The sequence below is a fragment of the Calypte anna genome, chromosome 13 (assembly GCF_003957555.1).
Source record: "Calypte anna isolate BGI_N300 chromosome 13, bCalAnn1_v1.p, whole genome shotgun sequence".
In the NCBI taxonomy this organism is placed as follows: domain Eukaryota; kingdom Metazoa; phylum Chordata; class Aves; order Apodiformes; family Trochilidae; genus Calypte; species Calypte anna.
In genome coordinates, this window is record NC_044259.1 from 761,132 (window position 1) to 783,253 (window position 22,122).

The window sequence follows — 22,122 nt, forward strand, 5'->3', positions numbered from 1 at the left end:
TCCGTGAGTGTTTGACCCCCAACACATTGGGACTGACCTCCAAGCAAGAGGGGCTGCAGGAGGCTTGGAGGTGGTCACGGACACACCAACTCCTTCAGGGGACAGTCCTGCTCTGAGCAAAGGCTGGAGCAGAGTCCTCCACAGAACCTCTCCAACCAAGTTTTTCAGGAAACCATACTCAGTCTTCCACATATGAGCATGACACAAGCCACAGGCAAATGGCACTGCCCGGGTGCCAAGGTGCATGACACAGATCAAGAAGATCCCAGGCACAGCGGGGTCATCACCAGGGCAGATCAGAGCTGCAGGAACCGCTGTTTCCCTCGTGCTGCAGAGCTGCTCCTCAAGGACAGCCCCACACCCCTCAGCCCTGCCCAGCCCCACAGCCCCTGCAGATGGACTGACAGCACTCATAAGGTACCACAGCTGGAGGCCACATGAGGCTCTACCTCATTCCCCCTCAGGTACATACCTTTCTCCAGCAGCACCCCATGCACAAGATGACATGTCCCCAGCACGTGTGTTTAGCTAACGAAGCTGGTGGCACACTCGCCCAGTGGTGGGAGCTCATTTAGGTCCAGCAATTTATTCAAAGGGGCATTTACATTGGTGCCATCAACACTCACGCTGCTGCCCTGAGCTAGCTGGAAATGAACTCCATCTACAGCTGTTTTCATCTTAATTCCTGAATGATGGTATTCACTGAGCCAAGGAGCTCCTTGAAATAACCATCTCTGTCTCCTTCCCGCTGCTCCTCTGCCGCCAGCTCCTCGTACTCGCTGCGCAGGATGCTGAGAGTGGTGCTGAGGGCCTGGTCCTCCTGGTACCGCTCCTTGCAGAAGGTCATCAGCACACCAACCATCTTGAGGACCTTCTCCCGAGTGTCATGCTCTGGCATGGCCAGCAGGTTGGAAACAACCACGCACCAGTCCTGCTCCACCACCGCAGGGACGAGCTTCACTTGCTGGTACTGCTGGATTTTCTCTTCCGTTTGATCTCCGTGCTGTGAGTTCTCAAGGAGCATCTGCAGGAAGTGGTGGAACATGGATTAATATCCCTGTCAGACAGTAACAGCTCCCAGGAGGTGACACCTGGCTGGAGAATAAGAGGCACATCTCATAACACAAGGCAACTGATATTGGAAGGTGATTTTCAACAGAAAACTAAGATGAGGTTGCGACCTGGCTCCCCTTTGCCTGTGCCTGAAGTTGGCCACAGGGGTTGGTTGTCCACCCTAGAAAACTCTTGCCTGGGAGGCTCAGGATCACACAGGCCTGAAAGGGGCCTCAGGAGGTAGGAAGTTCAGCAGAAGACCTGTGAAGTCTCTGGGTTTGTGCTGCTGGACAAGCTCCTTCACCACCTCAACTGCTTGGCTTCATCCTGCTCTGCAGAAGAGGTGGGGATCTCAGAGGTCTCCCCCAGGCCCAAGGAAGGGACAGGGGGCCCAGTGTGCCCAGAAGCCACCAGGAGAAACAATGGGACAACCCCTCCCTGGGTCCACAGGAGTCCACAGGGGCACCCTCAGCTTTTTCTTTGCCCTGTCCCTTGCTGTGGCAATGGGCTCCAGCCATCCACTGATTTACAGGACACGGTGGGGACAAAGAGGGACAACAGCGAGGAGCCCCCAGAGACTGCACCTGGTGAGATCTCAGACCCTCTACAAGAATCTTCACCTTGACAAAGTCTCCTGGATCACAGCTGTCTGAAATGGCAGCCAGGGTTCTGTGGCGCCTGAAACCCAAGGATCCTGGGAGCAAACTGGCTGCAAACTGAGTGAAAGTGGATTTAATTTCCATTCTTTGGAGTCGGAGCAACACACAGACTAAACAGGAAGCAAGGGGCAAGGCCAGACAGGGTTTAACCTGACATTTACAGCAGCACAGAGGGAGCGGAAAATAAAACACTCGGCCCGATGCCTCGGGTCCCTGCTCCTGTCCTGGCTGGTTTGTTATTTAAACACCCTCAGGTGGAAACAGCAATGGTGGGTTAGTGAAATATAAAGTTTTATGCTTGTTCTGGTCTCTCCTGGGCACTTGTCTCCTGTACCACCTGCCCATGGGTTGGAGGGAACCCATCCCACCAGCACAGACCAGCACCAATGCTGGATGGGCCCCTCCTCACCCTCATCCTCAGGGGTGACCAATGGGCCCTTCACCCCATCAGGGGGGTGATGGCCTGGCCAGGTCCTGTCCTTCCCTCTCCTGGCTCCTCACCTTCTCCATGATGAGGTCGTAGAGCAGTGTCACCACACGGACATGGAGGGTGTCCATCCCCTTCTGCCTGAAGAGGCTCCTGAGGACCTGGAGGCCACCTAGCTTGAGGAACTGCTGCTGGGCGTAGGGGAAGTGCCTCAGCATGGAGGAGAGAGCAAAGAGAGCCTGGTGGGGAGAGAGGTCCATCAGCATGGTGGCCACAGACACCACTTTCCTTCATAGCATCCCACAGGGACAAGAGAAATGCTCCAACTCACCTGGCTGCAGCTCCTCAGCTCCATATGAATCCATAAGGAGTTCCCCAACATCTGCACTCAAACCTGTCCTCACTGAGGGGCATCTCTCAGAACCACCTTTTCTCTTGACACTGCAAGGCTACCTGAACTCTGGGTGACTACCACCCAAATGTCAACCTGGGCTGCCACCATGTTCACTACAACAATAACCCAGAGTGTGGCCAGCACCTGAAGGGACCCATTGCTCTCACTTCTCCTCCCAGTTCCCACCCACCAGTACAGAGCCCACCCAGGGATGGGGCAAAGCAGGCTCCAGCACCCCTCAGCTGACCCCATCTCCTCAAGATTATGTGGAGACCTGAGGAACATCTTCTCCCTTGCAGCCACATGGCTGGAAGCCAAGACCACACTTGTTCCACAGGACAGGACCCCCAAAACAGGGTCTGTCATGGAGCAGCATCACACAGAGCCAGCAAGAGCCACCAGCACACCCTGCACTTGCCTCCTGGGCCTGGAGCAGCCCAGGGTGACCACCCAGGAGGCAATTAAGGGCCAAGGAGTGGATTTTACACTTGTCTGCTTTTGATGGCCGTGTCTGGCAGAGGGGACAGGCTGAGGCTGCCCCGGGCAGGATTCTGCCCCAGCAGGGACCGGGACATTGCCACGGGCACTGCCAGCCAGCGAGGTGGAGCACAGCCTCAGCTCTCCTGGGACAGATCTGAGCTGACAGCTGAGCTTCCCCCATTCCAGTTTATTTCTGTTTTCCACCTTTCAAATCAGAGGATGTTTCTGTCTCCTTTTTTAACTATAGGACAGAGTGGTCGGGGGGAGTGTGTGCAGGAAGAAAAGAGCTTTTGGCCTTTCCTGAGTGGGAAGGGGCTAGGGCACTGACCTGTCCTGGGGATCCTGGTCAGGAGGAGACCATAGAGAGCATGGAAACTGGAAATCACAAGTGTCTGAACTCCTGGGAAAGGGGATTCAACCCTTGGAGGTTCTCTTAAGACTGGGTGTAAATGCTGACAACACTGAGCTCATCCCTCTTGCTGCTCTCCAGCAGCTGCCAGCAGGACACAGGCTCACTGGAAAGAACCCATACCCACCACCCAAGGCTTCAGGCCATGCTGCATGCCTGGCCGTCCCTTCCCACCCCTAAACCAAGTTCTGGATCGAGCCACAGGCTCTCCAAGGAGGAATTTCAGAGCACAGTGCAGCTCTCTGGCCAGGGCCTCCTCCCACCAGTGCTGAAAGCAAAGGGGTTCCCCAGCCTCTCACCCACTGGAGTGGACTGTGGTCTTACTATGGTCTTACTGGGGACTGAAGGGGAACGTGCTCATGGAGCCTGTTCACACCCCAGGTCCAACCATGATGGAGGTAAGTGCTGGGAGTCCCTGGGCCCACAGGAGGTCATGGTACTGACTGCTGGGGCTGGGTTTTTGGGAGCCACCAGGTGATCTGATGGCCCTTTTGCAGAGGTGGCATATCACGCTAGAGCCAGAGTAATGAGATCTCATGCTCCAGGGAGTACGGCGAGGTGGGAGGAGGAGGAGGAGGAGGAGGGAGGAAGTCCTCATCCCGACGGACAGCACTGCACATTTGTCTGGGGGGCTCTCGGCGCTGCTTGGTTTGCTCCAAAGCCACTGCCAAAGGCAGGACACGGGGCTGGCTCCAGCAATTAGCTGCTTCCAAACGTCAGCTCCCATCTTTGTTAGCCTCTGATGGGTACGCCTGCCCAGGGACCCTGTCCCCTGCAGGCTGGCAGAGCTGCCCTGCCTGACCCTGCCAAGTCCCACCGGGGTGGGACAGCACCCTGAGCCCCCCGAGCACAGAGAGCAGTGTCCTGCACTCCCATCACCATGGGAGCTCTCCCATCGAGGTTCAGCACCAACACAGCTTTGCCCAGATGTGTGTTCCCAACGTGCTCACCTTCTTCTTGACAGCCAGGGGTTGCTCGGTGGCCAGAATCACCAGGAGCTTCTGCAGTGCACCACCCTCTATTGCTTCTATCTGCACTTTGGGGTTGCTGTAGGGACAACATCAAAGGAGGGTCAGAGTGGATGGACCCTGCAGCAGACACCCCCAGCCTGATCCCAGAGCAAAGCCCAACCAAGTCCCACCAGGGGGTAGGTACAGAGCAGCTGTGAAGCCCTGGGTGTCACCCCAAACACTGCACATGGGTGATGCAACCTGAAGCCATGGCAGCAGGGCTGGGAAAGGGCACGTTGGGCCATCCACACAGTCCCACTGTGCAGCCATGACCTTCCCACCACCCCCTGGCAAGCAGCATTTCCCTCACAGCCTTTAACCCTCTTGGCTTTGCATCACATCCTTACAATAGCCCTTTAATTTTGGCTCTCACTGTCCCCCTCTGGCCTGCTCCTCACTCCCTGTTAAGGTGCTGATTTATTTTTAATTGCTCCTGTGCTACAGCTCCCCTGGAGGAAGGTCCTGCTTGGCCTAGAGCTTCTGAATCCCACATTACACCTGGTCTCACCACCCACACACCTCCTGCATTCAGTGCTTTTTGCTCCAAGGACTATAAGTGGTTAAACCCATTCCTCTGTCTGCAAAAACAGGGCTAAAACATCAGGTCTGGATGTCACCAGCTGCCCCAGATGCAGGCAGAAGAGGACAAGCTTTGGCTGTCTGGATGCCCCTGGGTGCCAGCAGGGACACCTCAGCCACACGGGCACTTTGCAAACCCTCTTCTAATACATCTTTGGAGGTGGTGAGGAGGTTAAATGCTCCAGGCTTCCTCTTTGGCAGGGGTTTGCAGTGAGAGCACAATGTCCTGGCTGTCTACATCCCTGAGCCCGGGTCTCTGGTGCTCCGGGCAATCGCTGCTGCTCTGAAGCCTCTGCTCACCTTTGAAGCAGCAATTGCACTGCAGCCAGACAAAGGTCACACCTCCCTGCTGCAGCAAAACACCCACAGCTCTCACTGCCCCCCAGAAACCTGCTGGAGCAGCCAGTGCCAAGCATCATCCAAGAAATGAGAGAGACAAGCAGACAGGGTCATGAAAGAAGAAAAACCAGAAGACAAATGGATTTGGGTGGGAGCAGCTTTGAATTCAACCCATCGTGCCCAGAAACACAAAGCTCAGCTGTGGCTGGGTAACGTCTCCAACCCTCCCCTGCTCAAGCTAGACTTTGCTTCTTGCACCCTCAGGAGTCAAACAGGGCTCAGAGATGGCAGATGTGGTGTGCAGGTCACTCACTGCAATTACCAGGCTGACCTCAAGGCAGAAAAGCAGAGGGGTGTTGAAAGCCACCTCTGATCTCTCTGTTTTCGCTTGTCTGCTGCAGCAGGCCCCCTTCCAAGGAGGGGGACAGCTGTGACCTGCCCCAGACAGGGAAGAAAGTAGAAAAAAATAACCTAGAGGCTTCAAGAGGAGATTTTCGGCATGATCCACCAGTTGTGCCTGCAGACCCAGCATGCCTGGGAGCAAAACCAGCTCCTGCTAGTGCTTTGGGTTCAGGTAGGACCCAATGCATGTACCAAGGTGTCTTTATCCTCCACTCTCACCGTGTCAACAGGCAGAGCAGAGCTGCTCCTCCTGCAGCAACAAGATGCTATTTTCCACCTCAACCTGTTGGGAAATGACCCCTGTGGCCAGCCCCTTCTTCTGACAGAGCAGTGATGACATCTCTGATGGTTTGGCTCTGATTCTGGAGCATGAGGCAGGGGGGCAACACATGAGAACACCAACCCCAAAGCCTTCAGCTGCCCCCTCCTCCCTCCTGCTATGCCAGGCTCTGCTGCAAACCAGGCAGGAGGGGGAAGGGAAGGGTTGTTGTTTTCCAGCTGTTTTTCCAGTGATGACAACTTGGGTCTCAGTCTTTGTGTACAGTTGGGTTGGGCTTTTCCTGGGGAAGGCATGGTGTGTGGGTTCAGCTCAGCCTGGCACACCATCACTCAGGCTGCCAGGCAAGCTTTCAATGCTGGGGTTCCAAGAATGGTACAAACAAAAGCCAAAGAAACCACAGCTGCATTTTCAGAGCCCAAGGAGGAGCTGGCAATCAGAAAATATATAATCTGATCCAAAAACTCAACCCAACATCACATGCAAGTTACACCAGGCAAGGGAAACCAAAAGAAAGGGCAGAAGAAGTTTCCAGGCTGGCACCTCTCTGAGTCTGACTGCACTGTGCTACACCACTTAGGTCCATTCAAGGAAAATATTAGGTTTGGGACATCCAAGTTCTTTCATCACATCCATCTAAAATAAATAATAAAAACCTCTTAGAGCAAGGGACGATGCAACTGAACAAATTGGTATGCCTTTTAGTGCTTGGCTGGCCACCTGGAGGATTTGATCTAATTAAAATCTCTGAACCATGGAGTTTTTGCCAAGGAGCACCTCTAGAGGTTAGCAGCAAACCCTCCTGGATGCTGGGTGTGCTGCTTGCTGCTCAGTATTTCTGTTGTTTAATGTCTCTACCATCAATAGCCCAGGCTTCATACTAACCAAGAAAAAAAAAAAAGCTCATTTGAGGCTTTGGAAAACTCAGCACAGATCTGTACAAATTACACTGTCAAGCTCAGGGAACAAAATAAATACAATGAGATGGCCTGTGGAGTGCTCACATGGGAAATTCAACCTGTGCTAATCTGCTAATGGGGAAGGAAATGGTGGCTCCAGCAAGGAAATCCACTGAAATGAAATTCTGAGGCTTGGGAGAGGGACAGCCTAGGACAAAGAGCATTCCCTGACACTGCAGTGATGGCAGAGACCTGGATGTGCTCAACAGATGAGCCCAACCTGGGTGAGGAACAGCCACAAGGTGACAGGGACTCAGCAGAGGCACCGTGCTCGGGTTCAAGCAGCTTCCCAAGAGAGATCCCTGGGTGCTAAACACAGCCTGGCAGGAGCCACCCTGACTGCAGAGCCACACTGCATCCCCTCACCATCACCACACCTCAGAGCTCCTGGTGCCTCCCAGCCAGGGGGTCCATGTCCACCACAGCCACTTATCTCTCATTCTGTTCCCAAAGAGCAGCAAAGCTGGTCCAGGTTGATGGTGGTTTGAGTTACAACTTCCCACAAGAGGTCAGGAATGATTCCAGGCAAGGCTTGTTTGCCAAAACTCCACCAGCCTCAACAGCTCCCCTCACAGAGAGGGGAGAAAAGTAATAAAAACCAAGGTCTGGTGTGCTGCAGTCAGTGATATCCCAGTAAACCTGAAATGAAGTGGTGCCCTAGACATGGGTCTTCGCTGAGAGGTGAAGGCAGATGTGGGACCCTTCCACAAGCTGCTAGGTCAGGAGACTCCCTTTGGTCCTCCTTTTTTTTTTTTTTTTCCCTTTTCTTTCTTCTATTAAAGCTCTTTGTGGAAGCAGCAAGACCTTAGGATGGGGATGACCAGGCAGAGGACCCACCAACAGGATGAAGGCTTCCTGGAGGAGATGGGGGCTCGAGCTGGGATCAGAGACCTCTCCCCAGGTGCTGTGGCTTGCGATCCCCTGCACCTCACCATTGGGTCCTGCTTGTGGGATGGCTCCCATTCCTCTCTGGATGTTGTTTTAGGCATGCTTAGGAGCAGCATCACCACAGGGGACACATCTGTTGCTCCTGAAGATCCAGCTCAAGCTTCTCTGCCATTTCCACTGGCAAACTCATTACATGGAAGCAGCTGAAGAAGGGATTTTTTAAGAGTAGTATCCATTAAAAGATATTCATACCCTGTTCCTCCTGGGATGACCCCAAGCACATTTGCACGAATTCAGGAGAAACTTCTCCAAGTTTTTCCAGCTGGCACATGCAAAGGGAGTGGGCAGAGTGAGAAGCAGCAACAGGGCCCTGAGGCAACAGCAGCTCCTGAGCTAGATGGGAACTTGCAATACGGCAGCAAAATTAGATTTAAATTAAAAAAAAAAAAGGAAAGCCAAGTGGTGCGGAGGGACCTGGGGACTCAGAAGCACAGAACAGGGCAGGCAGGCATATGCCCTTGTCTCTACTGCTCTGGCAAGGACACACATATGATATTTATTTCTTGGCTTGCTTGTTGTAAAAACTACATGAGATGCTAGGAAAAAAAAAAGGTCAGAGCCTTACTCTAAGCATCCTAATGAAGCCTGGCAGAGAAAGCCCAAAAAGAGGTTCAAATGTGGGTGCCTGGCAGGACCAGGGTGCTAAGCACCACATTTCTCTTGTCCCACTAAAGTGATGGCCACACACATGGCTCTGGTGGCCACAGAGCTGGGTCAGGGGAGGCTGGGGAGCTGGTGCTTTGATGAAAGCCCTGGTGTGAGGGTAGGAAGGCATGATAATCACCAGGCTAGACAGGAATTAATGGGTCTCTCCTCTCATCAGAACCAGCAGGCTGCAATGCTGCCTTCGAAATCAAAGCCAGGGATCACAGTCTGAAAGTCTGAGAAAAAGGCAAAAAAAATTACTGTAGGCTATTCAGCTTGTGCTATAACCTAAGCATCAGAAGCAGGTTGCCATGCAGCACGGCTCACACCTTGCCCTCCTGTCCCCCTCCCCAGTTTTCACTGGTTTTTTTCCACTCCAAAATGTGTTAAGGAAGAAAAGGACATTTTGCTCACAGTGGTGGAGTGGCCCGGGACTGATGTGTCCTCAAAATGGCATTACAGCTCCAGGCCTTGGTGGCTTCTGGAGCCACCCAAACCATCACACCTGGGAAAGAATCTGAAAGCTGATGGAAAAAGTCATTTCTGTGCAGCCTGGAAAGCAGAAGCAATACAAGCAGGGTCACCCATGAACAGATCGATTATTTTTTCAGAGACCTCTGTATCTGGAGGATTTCTGGCAGCCCTTTTAAGTATATTCACACTAACATCACCTGACAAGTAATAGACAGAGAGATAAAGCTGATCATTATGATGTCAGCATTTACAGGTTTGACTGGGATTCAGTAATTCCAGCCCAAACTAGAGCTGTAAATATGAGCCTCTGAATGAGGGCAGAAAAAAGAGGGAGGATGAGCAGCTCGTTAATACTTGCACTATTGAATTTTAGATGGCAGGCTTAAGAAAAAGAAAAGAAAAAAGAAAAAGCATTAAACCAGTCCAAGGGAGACAGGAGGAGAATACCCATTCCTATGGCTACACCTCCTTCCTAACTCTGTTCTTCAGAGGAGGGTAACTGGGACAACTGAAGGCCAACAATCCTGCAGCCCCCACCCCCGGCTCTGCCGCAGGATGCTGGCGAACACTGAGCTGAACCTCTTACAAAAATACATATTTAACACACAGGCTTTCCATTACTGCACAGCCCCACACTATGGGAAAGGACGTTTGCAAGCACAATAGGAGATGTCCACGGGAATAATAAAATAACCCCAAGCCCAACAAGGCTGCTTGCAATTATTCAGGGTTAGAAGGAGGGATGAAGCACGGACACCCCCAGAGCCCCCACTGGGGTCTGCATGCAGCAGAACTGGCCTAGAAAACCTCTTCTCTGAGCACCAGCTCAAACCTGAGTTTATCACAGACAAAGGCTTTCAGAGCTGGGACTTAAGGAGATTAAAAACCACCCAGAAAAATGGAGCCCTAAGTAGTTGTGCCGATCAAAATACAGGCAAGAAGAAAGCAGGGGCGAGGGAGGGGGAAACCTGACAAAAGGAAACCAGGTTTCAATAGGCAACACAATACAACAATTTTGTAAGGAAGATGTGAAGCATTAAAGAGGCGTTAGATGTTCAGAAGCACAGAATATAGGAGAGACATTAAAAAAAAAACAAATACCATAACCCAGAGAAGATAAAAATCTCCACTTCAATGCAATGCTGCCTTCTCACTTTCTCCCAAGCCAGGCGCTCACCGTGGCAGTGGGGGAGCAGCAGCTGCCCTGGGAGAGCAACTTGTCTCAATGTGGCATAAAGGGTTGCACGGATGCCAGCGTGGTTTTTAATGAGCAATTAGGTTATTGAGCATTTGTTGCTAAGAGGAGAAGGGAACAGCAGAGGAGAAGCTGGAGCTGAGGATGCCATTCTGTGATTTTGATGGGATGATGCAATACTTTCACCAAGGGAGCGTAAGTCACCCCAGAGAAGGAGAAATAGGGTGGAAAACTGCCTGGGAAAAGCTGGGGGAACCCTGGCTGGGCATTGACCAACTCTATGCATCTCAGGCACCAGCAGGAAATAGGTGAGCTTCTTGTGAGCTCTGCAACACCCCTGCTGAAAGCAGGAGGCTGTAATATCCCATTACAGCCCAGCCTCTGGGGACACGGTGACATCGGGTTCAACCAGGGAAAATTCTGCTCTCAGGTATTCCAGGGAGGTGGGAATCACCCAGCATGAGCTTCTGGCCCTGTGCAGTCACAAATGGTTGGAGCTGGAAGAGCAGTGGAGATACTTCTGGAGGCATGGCCAGGGTCAAGAACCAGGAGGAGGCCCCAGGGGAGGAGACCCAGCTTGCCTGAGCCCACACTTTGGACCAGGATCTAAAAAAAAATCATATGAGCTGCAGTGCTGTCATGTAGCAGAACAGATGGATAATTACATTTATACGTAAAGCTGGAAAAGTAATTAAATAAAAATACAGAAGTAGCTAATTTGCCACAGCAGGACACCTGGCCGGGGTGCAGAAAGCACCCACAATTGGGACCCAGCACCCCAGCCACCAGGGTCCTTGTTTAAGTCATCCAAACCAAGGACTTTGCCACAGCCAGCATGAGTGGTCCAGAGAGAAGTGATGTGAACAGGAAGACTGAGTCAAGTTGCAGTAAAACTTCTCCAGTTCCTCACCTCTGGTTGGATAAGAGTAGAAGAGTGAGTACCAACCCTGGACAATAAAATCTTAGGTGCCACAATCAACCACGCCAAATTGTTCTGCTGAATCCATGTCAAAAAACCCCACCAAACCCAAGAGAATTTTGTGTCTGTAGAAAAAAGGTGCCATGAAACCAGATGGGAGGTGACACACAGTCCCAAAGTGAGACCAGGCTGGACTGCTGCTGTCCCAGCATGTGTGAGGCTCCTGAGGACACCTCAGAGCTCCTCTCTTCTTCTTACTCTTGACTTCATAGCTCTGAGCTTTATTTTGGTGCCAGAACATGGCCCTCATCCACAGGAACATCATTGCTGATGGCCAGTAGCCCCCTGGTTGGCTTTGGAGGGGTTGGACACCAAAGCTCCCACCAACCTCAGGGCAAGTAGCTCTCAAGAGGGGTGCAGCTCTCAAGAGCCTCAGATACCAGATCAGCTTCCACAAGTTTAATCTAAGCCTCACAAACCATTTTCTGACGAAAAATAAAAAAAATTTTTGATCCTAAGGGCTATGGCCATCACCCTGTCAGCATGGAGCCAGAGGAGGGAAAGGTATAAAAGAGTCCTGCCAAGGTTATCCCATCTTCTCCCTTCTCCTGACAGTGAGGGATGGGTCCCTGCAGTCCTCTCAGGAGGCACTGTCAGCCTGTTGTGATTTAAGGGTTGGACTGGGTGCCTCATCCTCCACCAGCAACCATCAAGGTAACTGCCTGATCTCTTTTCCAGCACGTGCTGAATGACTGATCCTTCCAGGGAGGTATGAGACAAGTGCTCCACAGTGCACGGAGAAGGACATCACAGGAATTCCAACCCCCTGGCTGCTCCATCACCTAAAATTATGCTTTATTTTGAAGAATAAATCAACATTCAATCTATTTGTGCCATGCTTACAAAATACTCACCAAGTTTTTCTGAAAGCCTGTTATTTTACCATAAGGTCAGATGTATACTGGTGCCTAAGGATGGGGTCTGTTTCATCAGAGGCTGATTAATATAAAATTGAGCAATTCTCTCCAAGTGCAGGCAGAGCTCATTCATTTCCATGCCACTTTAGCCACAGCCCACAAAAATGGGGTTGATTTCCTTTCAAAAATCACAACGTGGCAAGGAACAAGAACAATATTGCAGAATTAATACCATGTCCTTGAGCTCATCCAGTGTTTTTCATCACAAAGGCTTCAAAGCACCCCCTGATTTATAGACAGGGAAACTGAAGAGCTCCTGGGAGCACTGGCAGCCACACCAAAGATGCTGGGCTCCTGCTTTCCTGCTCCTCCTCTCCTCATACTCCTTTTTTCTGCACTTTTCCAGCCTCCCAGATCCAAAATGGAACCAATCTAGGATGGGGGCAAAGGCAGGAAGACCCAAGGTCCTACCAAGCCCTTTGTTGCTGCTGCAGGACCCATGAATGAGACTCCTCTGCAGCAGCAGCAGCTTGTATCAGGGCAGCTTGGCATGGAAACATCCCCACCAGCTCTGCCCCATCAGCCTGAGCACCATTCACAGCATGCAAAGTTACTCAAATCTTCCAACAAAGCCAATTCACATAACCTAGGTACCATGAAAACACTGCAAAAAGCTGTCTGGAAGAATGGGAGGAAGAAAGTCCTAGTGCTATCCACCAGGCTCCTAACACTCTGGCTCATGTTCTCCAGAGAATCACAGAACTGTCACAGTTGGAGAAGACCTCTAAGATCAACCTATCCAGCTGCCAACACTCCCCCCAAATAAAATATATGTATCAACATCTGTATCACCCACTAGAGCATGGCCCAAAGTGCCTCATCTACACAGTTTTTAAACAGCTCCAGGGATGCTGACTCCACCACCTCCCTGGGCAGCTCGTTCCAGCCCCTGACTGCTCTCTCAGTAAAGAAATCCTTCTTAATATCAAGCCTAAACCTTCCCTGGTGCAACTTCAGGCCATCTCCTCTGGTCTCACCATTGTTCACTTGAGAGAAGAGGCCAGCACCCACCTCCCTACAACCTCCTCTCAAGGAGCTGTACAGAGCAAGAAGATCTTCCCTCAGCCTCCTTCTCCAAACTAAACATTTCCAATCCCCCCAGTAGCAATTCCCTCCAGCATTCCCAGTTCCCTTCAGCCAGTGAGTGCCTAAAGCATCACACTAACAATATTGAGACCTTAAAAGGTGGCCTGAGGCTAAAACCTTTTGCTGTTACTTGCTTTATTTGTTCGCTTGCTAATTTGAGCTGGTTTTTCTTTAAGACAAGCATTAATAATATTGAAAAGAAAAACAGGAGAGAAAAAAAAAAACCAGCAAGCCTTTGCCTGGCGTGTCCCTGTTGGGAATGCCAGTGGAGCACAGGCACTCTGCAGCTCCTCCACGAGACACAAAGTGAAGTGTGAGAACAGGCACTTCACTCCTCTCCCTCCCAGCAGCAGCTCCACGTTGCTCTCTCCTATTTTAACCCTGCCATCTGTTCCCCAGCTCTCGGTTCCTCCCGTCACCCAGGAGGGAGGCAGCGTGGATCCAGCAAGAAAATCTTTCCAGCAGCTCCCCCCGTGCCCCTGAGCACCCCCGAGTGGGATGCCCTGATGGGATGGATTGCTCTCCAACAAGCTCCTTGGCTGATGAGCCTCAATATCCCCCCTGCCTCCCCCAGCTCCTCCAAAGGGAAGGGAAGATGCAGGATCACGGGAGCATCACTCCCACTGCAATGTCATGGTTTAAACTCTGGCTGCTCCTTGTCCCACTGGGTTTACTGGTGCCCTTAGAATTGGTTCAGACAAGCAAAGGAGATTTGTTTCACTGAGTCATGATTCAAAACTGAGGCTTTGCTCCATTTGCAACAGCAAATCACCACCTGGCCAATGCCAAGCCCAAGTTTCAGCTCCCAAAGTGAAGCCTGGGGAAAGCTTCCAGGCAGAGAAAAAGCTGCATCTACGAGAGCTGGAAAACCATATTTTTTTACCTTTTTCATTTATTTATCTCTTTTCCATAAACAGAAAGCACAACCCATGGAACACCAACTCCTGGTGGAGAAACCTAGCAAAGCCATTCAACATCAAACAACTTAATCAGGCATCAGCAGAGGGGGGACAGGCAGGAGGGAGCAGGGGCTGCCATGCTGCAATACAGCCCATGGACCCCCCAAGTTAATTCCTGGGTAGGAAGCCCTCAAGGAAAACTTGGGAGTCACAGAAAGCACCAGCAATTCTTTCTGCTTTCTGATTCATCCCTGCTCAGACACCCACACACCACAGCAGAGGAGGCTGGAACTGCTACATTTAGGATGACATTTAAATAAAAAATAAAAAATAAAAACTCAAGGTTGTGCTGCTGATGGTCATTAAAAATACAACAGCATTTTTCAGCGACAAGCAGGTACTCGCATCGTGTCCCTGCCAAATATCAGCACAGCAGGAATTTTCCTAGCAGCCTCAGTTAAAAGATAAAGGAAAATTGCACCCACCTATAATTACTGTTATTACTGGCATTCTTGGTTTTTAAACATTCGCTATATACCTTTTTATTTTCTAAATACGAAATAAGATGGAAACATTTCTCCACACCTTCCAAAGTGACAGATTCATCTCACTTAACAGCAAACACCTAAAATTAAGATATCTAGCACCAGTGAGCTGCCACAGTTGAGCTCCCAACCTGTGGTCTGAACACCCCTGGAGACCCAACCACTGTTCCTGTGTTTCCACAAGATCTGCCCAGGTTAATCCAAAAAGGCAAGTCCACAGTGCAAGGTTTTAGATTAGCTCTAAAGGGGGCTGCATCTATTTTGCAATGTGTCTGAGGAATTCCTGGTAACCAGCAGTGAGCAGAAATGATGATTTACCCCATGAGAGATGAAGCTGTCTGACTCCTGTCTTGCAGCGGGGGGATCTGTCTCTTAAAGACATCTCTTCTCCCTGGTTGGAGATGGAGCCTGGATAGTTACACCTCAGGTGGACTTGTGAATGAAAACTGAAGCTATGGGATGTGGATCTCATCTTCAGAGAGAGGGTTAAGAAAACACAAGTGCCTGAAGCAAGCTGTCAAGAAGTTAAACTGACCAAATTGGCTAATAAAGCATTACTAATGCAATGGATTAATGTGCATCTAAAAGAAACAAAGCTATGGCAGGTCCCAAAGGTACACTAGATGCTCAGAAAAGGCTGGAGAGGGAAGCACATTCAGAAGGGAACTTTTTGCATAAAAGATGCAGTGAAGTAAGATAATTTTGCAAGGAGAGGGGAATTTCAACAGAGTATCCTACATCACTGATGGATGGGGGCACAGATACCTTGACAGCAGATGTGCCAATTAAGTTTTAATGAGCCTAAAGGCAAAGAGAAGAAGCCCTCATCACCTCCCATGGAAAAGGGAACCAACAGACAGACTTTGCCTGGACACGAAATAGTCAGGAAAAGCCAGGAAGATCATGAGATAGACACTGTCTCTGTGAAGGAGAGCAATGGCAGGGCCACCAGAGGTAGGTTCTGCAAGGCAGAAGGATAAGGGCTTAATCACCAGGGCAGAAGAAAGCTGTGAAAGATGTCACAGATGATGAGCTGCCTGGATCCAGGAACAGCTTGGGTGTGAAGGGTGAAGGAGGAAGCAGGGTGCGATTTGTTCAACGCTCCGGAGCTGCAGAAAGACAAATGTGAGCTGTGCTGATGGCTTCCTGCTTGACCTCCTGGAGAGAGGATGAGGAGGTGACACAACCAGAAGTTCACACGTGTGCTGGGAAGGCACAGGAGAGAAGACTTGCCAGTTACTGGCAACTGGGATGCACAACCCCCATTGCTCCCAACTAGTAAACAAATCTGGGGCTGTGTTTCCATATGCCTTGTCCTGGGGAGAGCCACTGCCCAGTGGACCTGCTAAGGGCATGGTGCACGCAGCCAGGTGGTCCACCTGCCCTTGGGGTGCTGTATGTACCTTCAGAAGATGCAGATGCTTAAGGAAATCACTTCAGAAAGCCATGGCCCTAAACAGCTGCTTCCTGCCCGGATGGATGTTCATGACTCCACATGGGAGCACCCAATGCCAAGCTGGTGGGGGGGGTCTCCTTGCCAACGTCCGCCAGCTCAGCACACAGCAGTCAGGTTGATTTTGGGCAGTTTAACACAAAGGAAGATGCCACAGCCTCCAGCTGAGCACACAAACCCTGTGAGATGAGAAGCCGCCTGCGCTGTGCTCACCACTAACAACCCGAGTGCATCATCCTCTCTTGGCCATCCCCTGGAGTGTGAAAAGCTGGCCTCCTGCCCAGCAGAGCTGCTGCTTCCTCCCACAGACAGTATCCACCACTGATTTGTGACGATGAGATCAGCGACCACAAACATTCTTCCTCCTTCTGCCCTGACTCACATCCTGCCCTTTCGGGACCCCCCAGTAGTGAGGACACCAGCTTGCCACCAGTCCAAGGAGGTTCAGCACAGCTCTTCATCCTCCACAACCTTATGGGCTGGCTCTTACCCTACCTCAGAGCTGATGGTATGGAGAGGTACCTGCAGAGCAAGGTGGGACATCCCACCAGGATGGGCAATGCAGAGTCCATGTCAAAGGTATGATGGCTGACATGACCTGTCTGAGCAGCAGCCATTCAACCTCCTGCCCACTCCAAAAGCAAGAGAAAATTCTCAGGTTGACCTCAACTGATCAGTTTGAAACTCTGCTCTGCATGTCACCTATTCTTCTCCCCAAGGAGGGCTCATTGGACAGTAAGAGTTGGAGACAACCCTATCATCATGTTGGGAAATAAGACCTGGATGGGCTTGGCTTGAGTCCATCTTCCCAAACCATTATGTTTAGCTCCAAATTCTCCCTATTTTGTGTGTTTTTTCTGAAAACTCCCCAACTCCTCTTGCTGTGGGAAAGCAATTCTGGGCAAGCTCCCCATCCTCAAAATGCTCAGCCATGTTTATGTCCTTCACACTGTGCTGTGACAGCACACGTGTCACGGAAAGGCACGGATAATCTGGGCCAGCTCGTTTATGGCACTGGACCTCCCCATTTTCATGGCACAGATCTGGGGACCTACAGCTGACTGTGGAGCCATTACTTGCTCTTGAAATATAGGCCACAAAGCTACTTTCGTTCTGCTTTTGCTTGTAAATCAGGGGCTTACACATGTAATTGGCCTAAACTGTAAGAGCAAACAACAGCAGTGGCAACGCGGTGCCAGCAATTATTCATGCCTATAATAAACCCTGTACAAACCAAAGCCAGCCTGTAGAAATCTGGCTCCTGACTGCACACACACACACAAAAACCAAAAACAAAACAAAAACCCATTTGCAGGGCTTGGCCAGTTGAAATTTTGATTTGGGGAGGTTTTGAGGGAGGTAAGGATTTTTTTTTAATAATTCTTTTCAATCTAGCTGAATGTGTCTGTGGTTAGGTCAGGGATGACTTTGGCTTCACTTCAGGGGTTTGGAGTCAGCCCAGTGACACAGACAGAGGGTAATTCTGTGTTATTAATAGAGAAGGCATTTGGGAAAAGGACCAGCTGATCCCTACCCCTCAGCACATGGGAAACAGAGTAAATGTCCATACAGGCCTTGTTCCCTGCCTCTGCTGAGCCTCCAGGTGACCTGTCATCCCTGGAGGTGACATTGGTCCTCCCACTGCTTGGCAAATGAGAACAGAGATGCTGACCCAATGTCTTGGACAGGTCCAAACAGTTAATGATGGCATCATCACAAACCAAATGGCTGTCTACCTCTCTCTGCCCTCTCCAGCCAGCCGTGGCTACGTCTCACCACAACATGCCAATACAGGATGGAAGGTGTGGCGAGGTCATTTCTCCCCCACAACACCACAGCAAGCCCTAAAAAACTCTTCTGGCACATGGCTGAAAATCAACATGGTCTTCTTGGCAGCAAAGACCCAGATGGCAACACAAGTCTGCTCACTGGGTGGTCCTCACAAGCCCAGCAGACAATATCCTGTTGAGATACTGTCAATTTTCATCTTTAAATTACTTTAGCATGGTTGCAAGGTGAGGATGGAATGACTGTCAGGGAGAAGACCTGCAGCCTGATGTGCTGGAAGGCACCATGCAGGAGTGGGAGACTCCCAGCCCCCCTAACACACATCAGATGTCCATGTCACCACACCACTGGCACTGCACTTGTCCCAGTGCACAAGTGAGGGTGGTGAGGCCCAGGATGGCCCCAGAAGCTGTGGCTGCCCCATCCCTAGCAGTGCTGAAGGTTGGATGGGGCTTGAGGAAACATCAGCTCATGGGAGGTGTCCCTGCCCACTGCAGGAAGGTTGGAACTGGATGATCTTTAAGGTTGTTCCAACCCAAACCATCCTATAATCTATGAGTCCAAGAATTCTCCTTAGTCCCTGCTGAGCAAAACACCCAGTCACCTATCACCCTACAGATACAGTCCATACACACCTCCTCATGCACCCACTGGCCAAGGAGCTAAAGGTGCACAGTCCAGCAGCTCTGCTGGCCTCATGTTCCTCCACCTCCATCAGCCCTTTGCTGCCTCAACACTGACCAAGTAGCAGCAGATTTCTCCTATTCCAGCAACATCTTGGAGTGTGACAGTAGCAGGGACCTTCAATCTTCTTTGGACCTCCAAGATTAGAAGGCCTGAGGTACTTATAGACTTCCTTAACCATTAATAACTTGGGTTTTATACTCCCCCCTCTGGAATTTCAGGTTGTTTTTCTCCTGCTTTAAGTGACAGCTGAGCATGAAGGGGAAGAGCACTGTAAGGACTGTCCCTCTCCTCGCTGGAGACCTCTCCCTCTTCAGAAATTTTGCACAACTACCAAGTCCTAGTGTCTTCTGAAGGCAACTACATTCATCACAGTTCAGAAGGGACCTTTTGGCCTAATCCCCACTAGAACAACTGCCAAGCTGATCCTCCCATCTCACAATTAACAGTGACAGAGACTTCACTGTGCCGGGCAACGTCATGCTGCTATGACAACAGGAAGGAGAGACTCGTTAAGGGTCTCATCCAGAGGGATAATGAGCAATCCCAGCCCACAGAGGAGGCAGAAATCAATGAGAGCTGTTGGTAGGGCAACATTTTGCCAGCTCGAGCCAGGAATTTGGGGGTGAGCTCTGCAAGGTGGACTCACATCGCTACAGCACGGTCGCCGCCGTGAGTACAACTTGGGAGGACAAGGCAGATTCCTGGGGAGTGGAGATGAATATTCATGAAGGAAACTCAGTTTGGAGAGGAAATGAATCAGTGTGACAAATGCTGCCTATTAGGAGAAGAGGGTGGTGACTATTTTTAGTGGAGTTAAGCAAACATTCAAGATCACTCTCGAAGAACTCCAAATAATACCACTGCTCACCAGCACCAAAGAACAGAGCAGCACATCGCCACGAGCCAAAACCTCAACACAAGTTTTCCCATTTACCTTCCCCTCCTTGGTCTGCATTTTACAAAAATAAAAAAGTTTTAATCTCTCATCTGCAGAGGAAGATGAAATGGCTTCCACCAGGATTTATTTTTGGCCCCTCTTCTCCAGAATGATATGGGTTGGAGGAACCTTTTTTAAGACGGAAGAAAACGCTGCATTCAAATCTCCGAAAAGAGCACTCACGCCGAGCTGTAATCACTTCAGATGCACAGAATTATCAGGAGGAGAAAATTCATCTCACTTAGAATCAAGACCCAATTTGAAGCAGAAAGGAAGAGGCTTGGTTTGCCACCATGCCAAGCACTCAGACTTTCCACTGAAGTCAAAGAAGATCCAGCTGCTCCCAGCCATTGAAAAGCATGCCCAGAATCTCTAGCGAGACTTGTTTGCAGAGATGGCAGCAGGCTGACAAGGGTGTTGACTATTCCAAACAGGATCATATTATTTTATATTTTTAGAGATACTTAGCCTGCCTGTTATTATTATTATTAAGCAGAGGTGGAGTATTTACTGCCTCCTTCTCGGAAAGCTGTAAAACTAATCCTGCCTTTGAGCAAGCTTCTCTTTTCTTCTGGTGAACATTAAAGAGTTTCCTTCTCTTACTTTTCAGGCTTATAAAGTGTCCAATTAAATAAGATGGAGAGAGAACCTTGCCTCATAAAAGTAACACGATCTCTCCACAAAGCTATTTGAGAGGCCTTGATCTCATAACCCAAGGTGCTCCTGACCTGAGATTCAGACCAGAGCCATCTTCAGGTCTGGAGGATGGCTTGCAAAGGAGTAGCTCTGAAATGAGACCTGTCAAGTGTTGATTATCAGTACGTGCCTGTGGCACCAAACAGGCTGATGGGTGAAGATCAACACAGTCCTTCCCAGAGCAGACAAACCCTGGGAAATCATTTGTGCCTCTGGGATGAGAGGTGATGTGTCCTGTCCCCCTGATGTTTCCTCCCTGATGGAGTGTCTCCATGCTTCCCCCTCAGCTTTCAGATGATGAGCTCCCCTGTCAACTCGAGGGGGGAGAAGGCCACCACTGATGAAGCACAGCTTGTTACTGGGTGTACTGGGGCAACCTGCACCTCCAGCACAGCACATGTGGCTGCATCCCCACCAGGACAACAAGCAGGACCCTGAGCTCACCACGCATCACCTCCTTGGTGCATTATGGGGTCATTTGTCAGTGAAGTTGGGCCCATTGTCCTTTACAGAGCACGTCTCTGTGCCAGCCCTCAGCAACTGTTGCCATGGTTATTGCATCTGAGTGCCTTTCATCAAGAAGATACTGCAACTGCTGAATTGTCTCTCACAAGAGTTATTTAGGAATAACTAGTCAGTAAGTAGGAATAACGGGTTCAGACTGCCCACAGAAGCCAGAGATCCCAATTATTTTTGCTTTGATCCTGCCTTTTCTCTGGTCTCTGCCAGGTTCAAGTTTAAAGTGGGAGTCAGAGATAAGCAGAAGAGAAGGAACGCTTCCCGGAGGGAAATGCACTCAGCTCTGCCAGAAGATTAAAGGTCTCCTCTTCATACAAAGCCTCTGCTTTCCAATCAGTTGTAAATAGCCCATAACAAGGCACAGCAATCAACCAGGAACCATACATCCTCACCTGTCGGATTCAGGGGGAGAGAAACAAGATGTATTTCCCCGTTCCATCATGTTAATTGTTAATCAAGATATTAGGAGCACAACCCATAAATCCATTCGCCACCAGTCAAGGGGAGCAAAGGATGCCCCAAGCCCTCTCCTCCAGGCCTGGCAGTGGAGCTGGGGGTGCTGGTGGTTCCCCTGGAGAGCCGGGCCACCTTTCAGACCCACTTTCAGCATCCCCAAGTGAAGGAACAAAGCCAGCTCTGTCGAGCCAAGGCCGTTTTGTTCAGCTCTCATGTAAAGCTCTGCAGAGTGAGTGGGTAATGATGGAGCTGGTTTCCCCCTGCAGACCAGGCCCCCGTTAGGGCTTTTAACAACATCAAGGCTTTTCTTTGCTCTGTGGTGTCCCTGGCACAGGTTCTGGGAAGGGAGGTGCATACCACAAGCCCTGAAGAAGAGTGCAGCTGAAGGAGAGGCACGTGGAGCCTGCTGCAGCCTCTGCATCTGCTGCTGCACAAATTACAGAGGAGGAGGCTGCCCAAAGCATTGGGACCCTCCCCACAGAGGGATCCAAAGGGGAAGGAGGAAGACCCTCAGCTTCATTCACAGGAATGAGCCCAAGGGCAAGAAAAATGTGTTTGATAGAAGCCAAGCACAGCTTGTCCCTGCAGCAGAGCTTGTTCAGCTGCAGAGCACTGAGCTTCACAGGCATGTCTGCCCAGCAGACCTGAGTCCAGGGACACCTAGGCTGGCTCAGACACCAAAAGTGGGGCCACCAACCTGCTCCCTGGGGCTCCAGTTCACCTCTTTGCACTGGCATAGTGATACCTGGCTGCTGGTGCCCTCTGAACCACCACACTGCCCAGAGCACCCATGGGTGATGGGCTCTCTCACAGACTGCCCTGTCCTAACATGAAGACAAAGAACTGAACTGGGACACTGACACCCACAGAGGTCACAATTCAGCCTTTGCCAAGTTACCAAAAGAGACAG

At 50.6% G+C, this 22,122-nt stretch overlaps 1 protein-coding gene across 5 annotated transcripts in view; it reads right to left on the reverse strand.

The window, feature by feature from the left end:
• Nucleotides 1-453: 453 nt before the first annotated feature.
• Nucleotides 454-22,122, reverse strand: part of SIL1 (SIL1 nucleotide exchange factor) — an 83,969-nt gene continuing 62,300 nt past the window's right edge. For 3 of the 5 annotated variants that reach the window (XM_030458993.1, XM_030458994.1, XM_030458996.1), the window contains 3 exons: nt 4,373-4,469; nt 2,214-2,378; nt 455-1,024 (listed from right to left, as the gene is read on the reverse strand). In XM_030458993.1, the coding sequence (XP_030314853.1) occupies nt 674-1,024; nt 2,214-2,378; nt 4,373-4,469 (613 nt within the window). In that variant the 3' untranslated portion in view covers nt 455-673. Of the gene's footprint in view, nt 1,025-2,213; nt 2,379-4,372; nt 4,470-22,122 lie in introns of all 5 variants that reach the window. The other 2 variants (XM_030458997.1, XM_030458998.1) reach the window with 1 other exon arrangement.